Source organism: Stegostoma tigrinum, chromosome 4 (genome assembly GCF_030684315.1).
Source record: "Stegostoma tigrinum isolate sSteTig4 chromosome 4, sSteTig4.hap1, whole genome shotgun sequence".
Taxonomy (NCBI): domain Eukaryota; kingdom Metazoa; phylum Chordata; class Chondrichthyes; order Orectolobiformes; family Stegostomatidae; genus Stegostoma; species Stegostoma tigrinum.
The window spans coordinates 121,971,697-121,986,168 of NC_081357.1; the positions used below are offsets into that span (position 1 = coordinate 121,971,697).

General features: G+C 43.5%; 1 protein-coding gene across 1 annotated transcript in view; it reads left to right on the top strand.

Annotated features, from left to right (window-relative positions):
* The first annotated feature begins 674 nt into the window (after positions 1-674).
* Positions 675-14,472, top strand: part of LOC125452658 (adhesion G protein-coupled receptor F5-like) — a 41,594-nt gene continuing 27,796 nt past the window's right edge. Inside the window, exon 1 of the mRNA XM_059645710.1 lies at positions 675-899. Coding sequence (XP_059501693.1) covers positions 675-899 — 225 coding nt within the window. The remainder of the gene's footprint in view (positions 900-14,472) is intronic.

The window sequence follows — 14,472 nt, forward strand, 5'->3', positions numbered from 1 at the left end:
AAAACTTAATGAGTTCATCGAGATTTACTGAGAACAGAGGGAGAGTTAATGAAAGCAAAAAGCATTAGTGGACACGAAGAGAAATCGTGAGAGCAGGGAAAGTTAATAAGAGTGGAAAACATTAGTGATAGCAGAGACTGAGAGGGTGCAGAGAGTCAGTGGGAGCAGAGTGATTTAGTGGGAACAGAGGTTCAATGAGGGAGTAATAACCGAAAGAACTGCGGATGCCGTAAATCAGGAACAAAAACACAGTTGCTGGAAAAGCCCAGTAGGTCTGGCAGCATCAATGAAGGAAAAAACAGAGTTAACATTTCGGGTCCAGTGGCCCCACCTCAGATCTCAGAGGAGGGGTCACTGGACCCGAAACGTTAACTCCGTTCTTCCCTTCACAGATGCTGCCAGACCTGCTGGGCTTTTCCAGAAACATTGTTTTTGTTTGATGAGAGAGTAGCTGGTTATTATTTGGTGAAAATAGAAAATTACTGAGAGCAGAGAATTTGATGAGTTACCGAGCAGAGAGAGGGTGGGTGAAGTAATAAAATGTTAGTGGGCTCGGAGTGAGCTAACAACAGCGCAGAGAGGACATTCAAAAATTGAGGATACATTCCTTATGAAAACTCCTAAGGTAGGATGCACATATTCAAAATGGTTGCACCTCAACAAGTTTGGAACCAATGTCCTCGCAAGGAGATTCACTAGTATTGTTGGACAGGGTACAAATGGAATTGGCAGCTAAAGATGAGCAGCAGCGTATAGAAGTGAAAAAGGAGAATAAGGAACTTAAGGGAGTGAGAGTGTTGAATTGTACAAGAGAAGGAAATTGTACAATATTGGATAGGAGCACACTTAAAAAGGACTGTAAGGAATACAAAGACAGGTTTAGAATGCACATTGTAAAGGTACAAAGTACAGTGAATAAGATTAGTGAGGTGACAATAATGGAAATGTGGCTTGGAAATTATGTGTACTTTATATTAAAGGATTTAAAGGTTGTTGGGGCGGCATGGTGGCTCAGTGGTTAGCACTGCAGCTTCACAGCACCAGGGACCCGGCTTCAATCCCAGCCTCAGGCGACTGTCTGTGTGGAGTTTGCATGCTCTCCCCGTGTCTGCGTGTGTTTCCTCCAGGTGGTCCGGTTTCCACCCACAATCAAAAGATGTGCAGGCTAGGTGGATCGGCCGTGCTAAATTGCCCGTAGTGTTCAGGGGTGTGTGGGTTATACGGGGAATGGTCTGGGTGGGATGCTTCAAGGGGCGGTGTGGACTTGTTTCCACACTGTAGGGAATCTAAAGTGTTCAGAGTTGAAATGGGGATGGAGATTGAAGTTTGAAAAATAGGAAAGTCTTGGTACAACTGTCGAGTCATGGTGAGGCTGCACATGAGGTACTGTGTGCAGTGTGGGTCCCTATATTTAAGAAAGGATATACTGGCATTTGGTGGCTATTTAAAATAGATTCTCCAGGCTGATTCCTGGAATGAAGACATTTACTCATCAAGATTGGCTAACCAGGATGGACCCTTATGCATTAGATTTCAGAAGAGTGAGTAGTGATTTTATTGAAACATACAAGAATCGAAAGGGGCTTGGCAGAATTGATGTTGAAGAGAAGTTTCCATTAGTGAGGAAATCTCTAATCAGGGAACACACTGACAGAATAAAGTGACATTTATTTGTTTAAAAATGATACTCAAAGGAATTTCTTTTCCCAGAGAATTCTCTACCCCGGAGAGCTGTAGAGGTTAGATCACTGTAAGTATTTATAAAGAGGTAGTAAGTAAATTTTTGAAATCACGAGGATCTGAGACCTGGGGCAGATCAGCCATGATCTTGTTGAATGGTGGGGCAGGCTTGAGGGGCTGAATGGCTTATTCCTACTCCCATTTTATTTATGGCAATCAGAGATGATTTTTCCTGTGTTTCTAAGACAATGATGTGTTTCTAGAAGACTTTCAATTTTCTCTTTGTGTTAATTGCCCAACTCTTATCATGGCTCCCCACTGCTTCTCGGACTTGTTTCTTATCAATTCCCTTCTTAAACTTCTGTAGTCAACTTGTTTCTCACTTGTATATACTACCTGATCCTTGTCATAGAATCGCCAAATGCAGAAAGAGGCCATGTGGGCCACTGAGTCTGCACTGACACTCTGAACGGCATTCTGCCTGGACCCCCACCCTATCCTGATAGCTTTGCATTTCCCATGTCCAATCCGCCAAATCTACACATCGCTAGACACTGTGGGCAATTTAGCACGGCCAATCCACCTAACCTGAACATCCTTGGATGTGGGAGGAAACCCACACAGACACAGGGAGAACATGTATAGTCCACACAGACAGTTGCTCAAGGGTGGAATTGAATGCGGTCCCTGGAGCTTAGAGCAGCAGTGTTAACCACAGAACTACTGTGCTGCCCTAAGCACATTTTCTACTCAACATTAACATGGATCTCTTCTGTCATCCCGGAAGCTCTGGATTATTTATTGTACCCTTCTCTTTTAAGTAATTATGTTTTGACTGTACTGGACCATCTCCTTTATGAAGGCAGCCTACTGTTCAACTATTCCTTTTTAAGCAACCTTCAGTTACAGTCGATTATGCTAACGTTTTACAATTCATGCATGAGGACACCCTGATGTCTCTGTGCTGCTACGTTGAGCAGTCTCTTTCCATTTCAATAATAATCTATTTTCTTTTCTTCCCACCAACCTCATATTTTCAAATTTTATAATCCACCTTTCCATCTGGCACTGAAAGTTCGGAACAGTTCAAGGTAATCACAGAAACTGTGCATAATTAAGGAACAATATTGAAAATCACAATACATATGATGAAACCTGAACTGTGCTGTATCATTTGTTTGGACTGGTTGAATTGGTGCGAGGCAGTAAAACCACAGATTCCCAGGATAATAGAGTGAAACAGCGATAATTGTCTCTACATCTACCACCATTAATTAGAGGTGTCTGGCAGCTCAGTTTGAACTGGTGTGAAGTGAATATTTCAGAAGGCTTGGTATTCACTGATGGCTTTCATCTTTACTTGTACTAAATACTAGCCGACTGGCCAAATGTTATCAGCAATGATTGATTGGTAAGCATTGATGGTGCCAGCGTAAGAGGTGTATGACTTCTCAGTACTCAGCTTTGTTCTCAGTACAGATGGGCAACTGTGAAACTAACACCATATTATTTCCTGTAAATGTACGAAAGGAAAACTTTTCAACTTTACACAACTGTTGTTTTATTTACTCCAACGGTTGGAAAAATTTAAAAGCCTGATTTTACCATGCATTATACTGCGCAGTAAAATACACTGCGATGGTGAGAATGAAAGGAGTTATTAGATGTTGTGCTTTTAGTTCAAAGTGATCTTTCCTTAGATGAAATAATTATTCAGCATCTCCAAAACAGATTAGCCTGGATTCAGATAAGACTGGGTTTATTAACTTTGTTTCAGCTCGGCTTGCTTCAGGAAATTTTCAGGTAGCAAAGATAACAGATCCAAATAAACCTGAATAACCAGGAGCCAATTGCTCTTCCCTTAGTGTTCAAACTCAGAGTAAAATATATATGTAGGTTGCTGATAATGTTCTGGAATCTTGGACATGCCAAATTGTTTTCTCTATTATTAATGAACATTATAATGGAACTAACAGCTCTATGCTCATTGACCTACATTAGCTGCTCAAATAATTCCTCAATTTTAAAATTCTCATCCATGTTGTTAAATCCCTCTTGCACCTTTCTACTTCTAATCTCCTCCAAGCACACAAACCTCTGAGATACCTGTGCTTCATCTAATTCTGGTCTCTTGAACGTTTCTGGTTTTAATTAGTCCACTATTGGAGGCCTTGCCTTCAGCTACCTATGGCCCAAGTTCTGGAAACCCACTCGTCCCAGACTTCTCCACCTCTCTAACTGTCTTCTTTTGAGGTGCTACTCCTAAAAGTTTTCGCTATCCTGCCTGGTATTGCTTCAGTGCCTAATGTAGTTTTGCAAAGGCTGCAGTGAATCATACTGGGATCTTTCATTGTTTTAACAATATTTTATAAAAATAAATTGTTGCTGTTGTATCACTGCCATATGCAAAATAAATTATTTGCTTTTGGTATTAATTATTTTTGTGAACTGATGCAAAGTGACTCCGAATGCGCCTCTGTTATTAACATTGCATTTGCATTTCACAACATAAAAGATTTCATTTCTGATACCTGTTATGTTCCATACCACCTGCCTACATTTAATTTGCTACTAATCCTCATTTGCCATTCATTTTGAACTGACAGCTTTCCTGATTTTTCTTAAGAGGTGGGCCCCTTTCAAATAAACCTGTCTCTTCTCTCTGTGCCCCTCTCTTGCTATTTTCTTCTGTGCCTGTTTGGTACCAGTCTCTCTTTCCGTCAGTAATCCTCCGGCCTCTGCTCTTGTTTACCTCTAATCACTAAATACCATCTTTGCTGATTCCTCCTTCAAAACGCTTTTCTCATCCAGTTCTCCTTTCTATTAAACTCCTCATAATGTGACACTCTCCCAATTACCATGTTGCCTTCCTCACAAAAATATTTTCCCTTCTCTTCTTCCTCTGTCTTTTGTTCAAAGTGACTCTTCATTCAATGGTGATTTCAGCTGAATTTAAAATCCTCTAGTCCCCGCTCCTCAGATTTCTTTGCTCTTCTATCCTTAGCAAATCTTAGCTGTTGTAAAAATTATCCCACCCCTTTGACTATCTCATTTCTTTTGGCCCTCCGCAACCTGGATCTCAATCAGTCACTAAACCATCCTTGATCACTGCTTTAACAGCATTATCATCTACATCCTGCTATTTCCTCTAACCCCAACACCATCGTTACTAATTCCATTACTAATCTACATCGCAGAACAAGGAGCCCTGAATGTTATATTCCCGTAAACCAGGTTGTTAAAGGTAGAAGTAGAATCACTTTGTTTTTATTTAACCTATTTTTCTAATCAACTTGTTCAGAAGTGTTATTACACACATCTGGAACAGGTGCAATTTGAACCTGGGCCTCCCAGTTCAGTGGCAGAGACAATACCACTGTGCCACAAGAAGGCCCATTATATACTTTTATAAACATTTCCACAAAGAAATGCACATTACAAACATGTACTTCCTGGCCCCAACAGCCACAATTTTGGTCTGTTCTTATTAATAAGAGCACAAGTGAATCCCCAGTTAATACCTAGTATCAGGATACATTTAAATACAAGTGATGTTCAGTTAACATCAGGTGCTCACCTAGTTGTGTGCCAGAGCATGGAACTCTTATTCTCAGGTTTGAGTTCCAAGTTGACGGTCATCATTTCATAGAATCCTTACAATGTGAGAACAGGCCCTTCGATCCAACATCTCCACACTGACCCTCAGAGCATCCCACTCAGACCCGTCTCCCTATAACCCATCTAATCTACACATCCCTGAACATTATGGGCATTTCAGCATGACCAATCCACTAAGCCTGCACATTTTTGGACTGTGAGAGGAAACCCATGCATGTGTGGGGAGAATGTGCAAACTCCACACAGTCAGTCACCCAAGGCTGGAATCAAACACAGGTCCCTGGCACTGTGGGGCAACAGTGCTAACCACTAAGCCACCATGCTGCCCTAAAGAGCTGTTGTGGCACAGTACAGTGCAGTTCGCGTACCTCTACCTCCGAGCCAGGGCATCTGGGTCTAAATCTAATTTTCTGCAGGGTGTGTCATCACACATCCAAACAGATTGAGTAAAATAACAATTAGCACCAGATGTCTTTCATTGCCTCTTGCTGAAGTCCCTCTGAATGTCTGTTTGATAAGGGCTGTGCCCTCATGATTGTGCCATTGTAAAGGTTGCAGCAGACTACAACAAATTTGGACACCAACTCGATTAAATAATGTAGGACTCAGGCCAGGCAGCAGGACCGTTACTTCAGGATGTTGGTAGTTTGATCTATGATGTTTCTTGTAGCTGAAAGGGTCATATTGCGGGCAAGGTGTCTTTACTGATCAAGAACTTATCCATCTCTATCTTAAATACAGTCAATGGCTTGGCCTCCATGGTCTTCTTTGGCAAAAGGTTCCACAGATTCACCACCATCTGGCTGAAGATGTCCCTCCTAATCTCAGTTCTAAAGGGTTGGCCTTTCACTCTGAGGCTATCCCCTTGGATCATAGTCTCTCCAACTTGTAGAAACATCTTTTCCACATCCTCTCTATCTATGTCTCTCAGTATTCTGTAAATTTCAGTCAGATTCCCCTCATCCTTCTAAACTCCATTAACTACAGACCTAATGTCTTCGACTGCTTCTCATGTGAAAAGCACTTCATCCCTGGGATCATGCTTGTAAATGTCCTCTGGACCACCTACAATGCCAGCCCATTCTTCCTTGGGTACAGAATCCAAAACTGGTCACAATATTCCAGATGAAGTCTGATCAGAGCCTTAAACAGTCTCAGCAGGACATCTCTGCTCTTGTATTCTAGCCCTCTCAAAAAGAATGCTAACAGTGTATTTGCCTTCCCAACTGCCAAGTGAACTTGTGTAATAACTTCAAGGGAATTCTAACCTAGGACTCACATGTCCCTTTGTGCTTCAGATTTCTGAAGCTTTTCCCCGTTAGAAAATAGTCTGCATCTCTATTCCTCCTACCAAAGTGCATAATCTCACATTTTCCCATTTGTATTCCGCCTGCCATTTCTTTGCCTACTCTCCTAAACTATCCAGGTCCTTCTGCAAGCTCTCCACCCCACTTTGTGACATCTTCAAACTTAGCAACAATGCCGTCAGTTCCGTCATCTATATTATTAATGTCTAATGTGTATATTAGTGATGCCCGCAAAACTCCACTATTCACCTGCTGTTATCTTGAAAAAGGCCCCTTTATCTAACTTATGCCCCACTAATTAACAAATTAATGTAAAAGCATGTTGTAACATCAAAACTCCCCAACAGTGGAACAGATATTTGCAAAGGTGCATTAAAAATGCAAATATGTTTAGTATCTTTACATAGGTGTAGCATTTGATTTGCTTGAGATTATTCTAATAGTTAAGTGCATTGTGCATTGACTCATATAATTAGATTATCAATTTGTTGCTATATTTCATCACCTATAAATAAATCACCTGGCAACCACATCAGATGGCGAACCATGAACCTTGTTTCATCTAAGGTCTAACAAAAAAGTCGGAAGTACCTAACGAAGCTGTGAGTATAAATTGTTCTATTGGCTTTGTTTCATTGTGTGTTCAGTTTTTCAAAGTATTTAATAAATGTACATGGAGCGATCCTCTTAATCTAAATGATCAGTGATACTAAAATATGATTGAATCAACTGAATCCTATATTACTTTAAAAATAAAAATGCCCTTGAATCAAACTCACAGGTTTCTCAAAGCAACATTTCCAGCATTGCAAATTACATACAACTATTTTTTAATCTCTTCCTTGTAGTGGGGTGGGGGTGTCCAAAACTAAAGTGTATAGGTTTAAGGTGAGAGGGGAAAGATTTAAAAGGGACCTAAAGGGTAACCTTTTCACACAGAGGTTGGTGTGTGTATGGACTGAGCTGCCAGAGGAAGTGGTGGAGGCTGGTACAAATACAACATTTAAAAGGCACCTGGATAGGTATATGAATAGGAAGGGTTTGGAGGGACATGGAACAAATGCTGGCAAAAGTGACTAGATTCTATTTAGCGATAGTAAGAACTGCCGATGCTGGAGTCTGAAAAAACAGTGTGGAGCTGAAGGAACACAACAGGCCAGGCAGCATCAGAGGAACAGGAAAGCTGACGTTTCAGGTCGGGACCCCTCTTCAGAAAAATATTTTTCTGTCCCAACCTGAAACAACAGCTTTCCTGCTCCTCTGATGCTGCCTGGTCTGCTGTGCTCCTCTAGATTATATTTAGGATATCCAGTCGATGTGGACAAGTTGGATTGAAGAGTCTGTTTCCATGCTGTACATCTCTATGATTCTATGACTAATTGATTTGTTCTTGATGATCAGTTAGATTATTCGACCATTCACTTCTGATGTATAGTCAATATTTGTAAAAAAAAATCAGTTCTTAAACAGGATTTATTCAGCCACTGAGAGGTTTATTAGATCAACTTTGTCTCTTCATACAACAGTTCTAGATAACACTTATTGCTTAAGATAAAACAGATCAACTGACATTTGGACATTTACAAAACTGGAATAGAAAGCGCAGGCAAATGGAACTTTTTAGTTTGAGAAACTTGGCCAGCATGGACGGGTTGGACTGAACGGTCTTTTTCCTTGCTGTATGAATCTATGACTGTATGATTCCTTGGTTATTTGTTTAGTTTAATATTGATGGATCTTGATGCATTCAAATTGACTGATGTTACATTTGGCCCAGGGTAAAGATACCTAATTCATTACACATCTAGATGGGTTGGCCTCGGATAGTTACACTCTTGGGTGAGCAGGGATTTACTGCTCTCCTTTCTCACTTAACTTCTCTCCCGTCTGGTCACAACAAGATCAATTAATAAAAAAAGCTATCTTTTCCCCATGGATACATTTCACCAGACTAGGTGCAAAGACAGTATCCCTACCCGATGATTAAGGAGGCCCAGGTTTAACTTTCATTTGCTGCCAAGATGTAAATAACATTATTGAATTGGTTCATTAGGAAAATGGGTTTTAAAAGGTGCCAATGCAGCCAGGCTTTAATGAATAAAGAAAGATTGCGTTTATTAGCTACTAAAATGCAAGCATATGTAGTAAAGTGGCACTTCCTCATTAGAAATGAGAAATGAATCTAAAAAGGAATAGTAAAAAGAGAATACATGAATCAGACTTCGGCTTGGACATGAAAAATAAATGGTGAAACAGTATAGCTAATAAAGCAGGTAATTTCAGTTGCACAGACTTTGGGAGTTGAGTACTTGCTTGGCAATTCTAGGTTTTGCAGTTTGTGTAGTTTCCTTCAACAGTGCTTTGGACATGTCTTATTTTCAGCCAGAGAGAGCAAGTGAGCGAAACATTGGATAGAATCTTATAAAGGTCTGAGTGCTGTGGGTTATGGCAGGTTTTGTGACAGAATGAGACAAAATTCCAGTGAGACCCTAATGTCAGGTGGTGACTCATTCCATCTATACTTTTCACAGGCAGTATGGTGAGTTCTCACCAGGCAGTGGCAAGTTGCCAGTTAAGGGAGATTGTTACATGTTAAATAACTTGTTGATGGGACAACTGACCTCATTAACCTATATCTTACAAATGCGTCAAGCAAGCTAGACATTGAGATTTCTCCACATAGAAGTCAAAGCAGGTAGCCAGCAAATTCAGTTCATTGCTTTCCCACCCCCATCCCCCTCTCTGATGAAGGGTCTAGGCCCAAAATGTCAGCTTTTGTGCTCCTGAAATGCTGCTTGGCCTGCTGTGTTCATCCAGCTTCAAACTTTGTTATCTTGGATTCTCCAGCATCTGCAGTTCCCATTATCTCTGATGGTGAAATCTCAGATTTTTATTTGCGTGTAGTTGGAATTGATTGCTTCTAAGAGGTAGTTCTTGTTAAATCAGAAACCTACTCAGTGTTTTCTGTTAATCTGAGTCCATTAGGCAAGTATACTGGGGACTTATTGATTTTTTTTAACTTTCTAACAACCTAGGGAACAATCTCCATACAGGATCTGACTGACGTATGATTCCATTTGGACTATAATGCAGTCTGCTGGAAGTGGCCTCTGAAATGACTTTGCAAGGCATTACCACCTCAGGGCAGCAGTTTAAGGAACAAATGTTGGCCGATACATTCAAGCCTGCATATATTCTTTCTTTAAAGGAACTCTTTCTAAATACACTGTAACTTCCTGGAATTAATTGTTTCTTTTTCCAAAAGTAAATAGAGAATGTCATCTGTTCAATTAAATTATTCGGAACATGTGTTAGCTTGGCCATGCTGTTTACAGACTATTCAGCGTCAGGCCAATATTTGCATGTTCTTCTCTGTTTCTGACACCACCTGGTCTATGTTTGGGTGAAAAGGGGACATCAACTTTGGGGGAAGCTAGGGCAGGATTGTTGGTCGGACGTTTGCATCATCAGTAGCTACAGGTAATGTGCCAAGAAGATTGGAGGTCGGCTAATGCGGTGCCATTAGGTAAGAAAGGCTGTAAGGAAAATTTAGGGAACTATGGACTGGTGAGCCTTACATCAGTGGTGGATAGGTTGTTGGAGGGAATCCTGAGGACAGGATTTACATGCATTTTGAAAGACAAGAACTAATTAGGGATAGTCAGCATGGCTTTGTGCATAGAACATTGTGTCTCACTAACTTGTTTGAGTGTTTTGAAGAGATGACAAAGAAGATTGATGATGGCAGAGCAGTAGATATTGTCTATATAGACTTCAGCAAGGTGTTAGAAAACAATCTGCATGGTGGGCTGGTTAGTAAGGTCAGGTCACATGAGATCCAGAGGAGAGCTGGCCAACTGGATACAAAATTGGTTTGAGGGAAGGGCGCAGAAGGTAGTGGGAGAGAGTCATTTTTCAGCCTGGAGTCCTGTGACCAGTGATGTGCCACAAGGATCAGTGATGTGTCCATTGCTTTTGTCATTGAGATAAATGAGTTGGACGTGAGCACAGGAGATATGGTCAATAAGTGTGCAGGTGACACCAAATTTGGCGATGCAGTGGGCAGTCATGGAGATTATGTCAGATTGTGACAGGGCCTTTATCAGATGCGTTAGGCGGCAGATAGAGTTTAACTTAGATAAATGTGAGGTATTGTATTTGGAAAGTTAAAAACCAGGCAGGACTTAAACAGTTAATGGTCGGCCTTGGGGAATGTTGCCAAACAAAGAGATGTAGGGATGTAGGTGCATAGTTTTTTGGAAGTTGAGTCACAGGTTTACAGGATGGTGAGGGAGGCATTTGGCACACTTGCCTTCATTGATCATAGCTTCCAATGTAGTAGTTTGGATATCATGTTTGGCTGGACATTGGTGAGAGATAATGGGAACTGCAGATGCTGGAGAATCCGAGACAACAAGGTGTTCTGGATGTGAGTTTGTTCGCTGAGCTGGAAGGTTAGTTTTCAGACGTTTCGTCACCATTCTAGGTAACATCATCAGTGAGCCTCCGACGAATCTTCACCGGAGGCTCACTGATGATGTTGCCTAGAATGGTGACGAAACGTCTGAAAACTAACCTTCCAGCTCAGTGAGCAAACTCACATCCAGAACCTCAACCTGAGCTACAAATCTTCTCAAAGCTCGCTATAACAAAGTGTCGAGCTGGATAAACACAGCACACCAAGCAGCATCTTCGGAGCACAAAAGCTGACATTTCAGGCCTAGACCCTTCATCAGAAAAGGGGGATGGGGAGACGATTCTGAAATAAATAGGGAGAGAGGGGGAGGTGGACCGAAGATGGATAGAGGAAAAGATAGGTGGAGAGGAGAGTATGGGTGGGGAGGTAGGGAGGGGATAGGTCACATCTCCAACTGCTGTCGAGACATCAATCGCTCAACCTCTCCACCCCTCTCACCCACTTCAACTTCTCCCCTGCAGAACGTGCAGCCCTCCACTCCCTACGCTCCAATCCCAACCTTACCATCAAACCCGTAGACAAGGGAGGCGCTGTTGTAGCATGGCACACTGACCTTTACATTGCTGAGATCAGACGCCAACTTTCCGACACCTCCTTCTACCACCCACTTCGACATGACCCCACCCCCCCGAGCACCAAACCATCCAAACCTCATCATCTCAGGTGACCTCCCACCCACAGCCTCCAACCTCATTGTTCCCCAACCCCACACCTCCCATTTCTATCTCCTTCCTAAAATCCACAAACCCGCTTGCCCTGGTCGACCCATTGTCTCCACCTGCTCCTGCCCCACCGAACTCATCTCCATCTATCTGGTCTCCAATTTCTCCCCCTTGGTCCAGGAACTCCCTAACTACTTCCGTGACACTACCCACACCCTCCACCTCCTCCAGAACTTCCAATTCCCCGGTCCCCAACACCTCATTTTCACCATGGACATCCAGTCACTACACACCTGCATTCCCCATGCAGATGGCCTTAAGGCCCTCCGCTTCTTCCTGTCCCACAGGCCCTACCAGTCCACATCCACTACCAGTCCACATCCACCAACACGCTCATCCGTCTAGCCGAACTCATCCTCACCCTCAACAACTTCTCTTTCGATTCCTCCCACTTCCTACAGACTAAGGGGGTGGCCATGGGTACCCACATGGGCCCAAGCTATGCCTGCCTCTTTGTAGGTTATGTGAACAGTCCCTCTTTCGCACCTACACTGGCCCTAAACCCCACCTCTTCCTCCTTACCAGTGATGACTGCATTGGCACCGCCTCGTGCTCCCAAGAGGAGCTCAAACAGTTCATCCATTTCACCAACACCTTCCACCCCAATCTTAAGTTCACCTGGACCATCTCCAACACATCCCTCACCTTCCCGGACCTCTCTGACTCCATCTCAGGCAACCACCTACAAACCGATGTCCAGTTCAAGCCCACCAACTCCCACAGCTACCTGGAATACACATCCTCCCACCCACCTTCCTGCAAAAATTCCATCCTCTATTCCCAATTCCTTTGCCTCGACCGCATCTGCTCCCAGGATGAGGCACTCTACTCCTGTATATCTCAGATGTCCTCATTCCTCCAGGGCCGCAACTCCCCCCCCAGCAGTGGTCGAGAACGTCCTTGACTGTGTCTCCTGCATTTCCCACACCTCATCCCTCAAAACCTGCCCCGGCAATAACTGCCAAAAGAGAATCCCCCTCGTTCTCACATACAACCCCACCAACCTCCAGATACAATGCATCATCCTCCAACACTTCCGCCATCTACAATCCGACCCCACCACTAAAGGCATTTTTCCATCCCCACCTGTGTCTGCCTTCCGGAGAGACCACTCTCTCCACGACTTCCTTGTCTGCTCCACACTCCCCTCCAACCCCACCACTCCCAGCGCTTTCCCCTGCAACCACAGGAAGTGCTACACTTGCCCCCGGGCCTCCTCCTTCGCCCCCATCCCAGGCCCCAAGATGACTTTCCACATCAAGCTGATGTTCACCTGCACATCTGCCAATGTGGTATACTGTATCCACTGTACACGGTGTGGCTTCCTCTACATTGGGGAAACCAAGCGGAGGCTTGGTGACTGCTTTGCAGAATACCTACGCTGGGTTCGCAATAAACAACTGCACCTCCCAGTTGCAAACCATTTCAAGTCCCCCTCCCATTCCTTAGACGACATGTCCATCCTGGGCCTCCTGCAGTGCCATGATGATGCCACCCGTAGGTTACAGGAACAGCAACTCATATTCCGCTTGGGAACCCTGCAGCCCAATGGTATCAATGTGGATTTCACCAGCTTCAAAGCCACCCCGCAGTACACCCCAAAACCAGCCCAGCTCGTCCCCGCCTCCCTAACCTGTTCTTCCTCTCACCTATCCCTTCCTCCCACCTCAAGCTGCACCCCCATTTCCTACCTACTAACCTCATCCCGCCCCCTTGACATGTCCATCCTCCCCGGACTGACCGATCTCCTCCCTACCCCCCCCACCCATACTGTCCTCTCCACCTATCTTCTCCTCTATCCATCTTCAATCCGCCTCCCCCTCTCTCCCTATTTATTTCAGAATCCTCTCCCCATCCCCCTCTCTGATGAAGGGTCTAGGCCGGAAACGTCAGCTTTTGTGCTCCTGAGATGCTGCTTGGCCTGCAGTGTTCATCCAGCTCCACACTTTGTTATCCTGGACATTGGTGAGGCCATTTTTAGAATACTGTGGACAATCTGATTGCCCTCATGTAGAAAATATTTTGTTAAACGTGAGATGGTGCAGAAAAGATTTACAAAGACGTTGCCGGGTCTGGAGTGTTTAGCCATAGGGAGGCGCTGAATAGTCTGGGGCTATTTTCCCTGGAGCTTCGGAACTGAAGAGTGACCTTATAGAGGTTTATAAAATCATGAGGGGCATGGATAGGGTGAATAGACAAGGTCATTTTTCTGGGATAGGGGTGTCCAAATTGGATGGCATAAGTTTGAGGTAAGAAGGGAAAGATTTGAAAAGGACCTAAGGGGTAATTTTTTTCACGTAGAGGATGGTGCGTGTAGAGAATGAGCTGCCGCAGGAAGTGTTGGAGCAAGCTCCAATTACAACATATAAAGTTATCTGGATATGTGTATGAATAGAAAGTGTTTCGAGGGATATGGGCCAAATGCTGGCAAATGGGACTAGTTCTGATCGACACGGATGAGTTGGACTGAAGGGTCTGCTTCCATGCTCTATGACTCCATATCATGGGCCTAAAATACTAGGACCTGCCAGCCATAGCTTGTGCATCAATTTGTGACCTCTAGTGCTATCAAAGCTGAGAAGGTCGAGATGTGGGCCACCTAATTTGAAGGCACCGCTGCCATAAGGTGGAAATGGGATTCTTCTGTAAATTGTTTACCTCTTTGAAG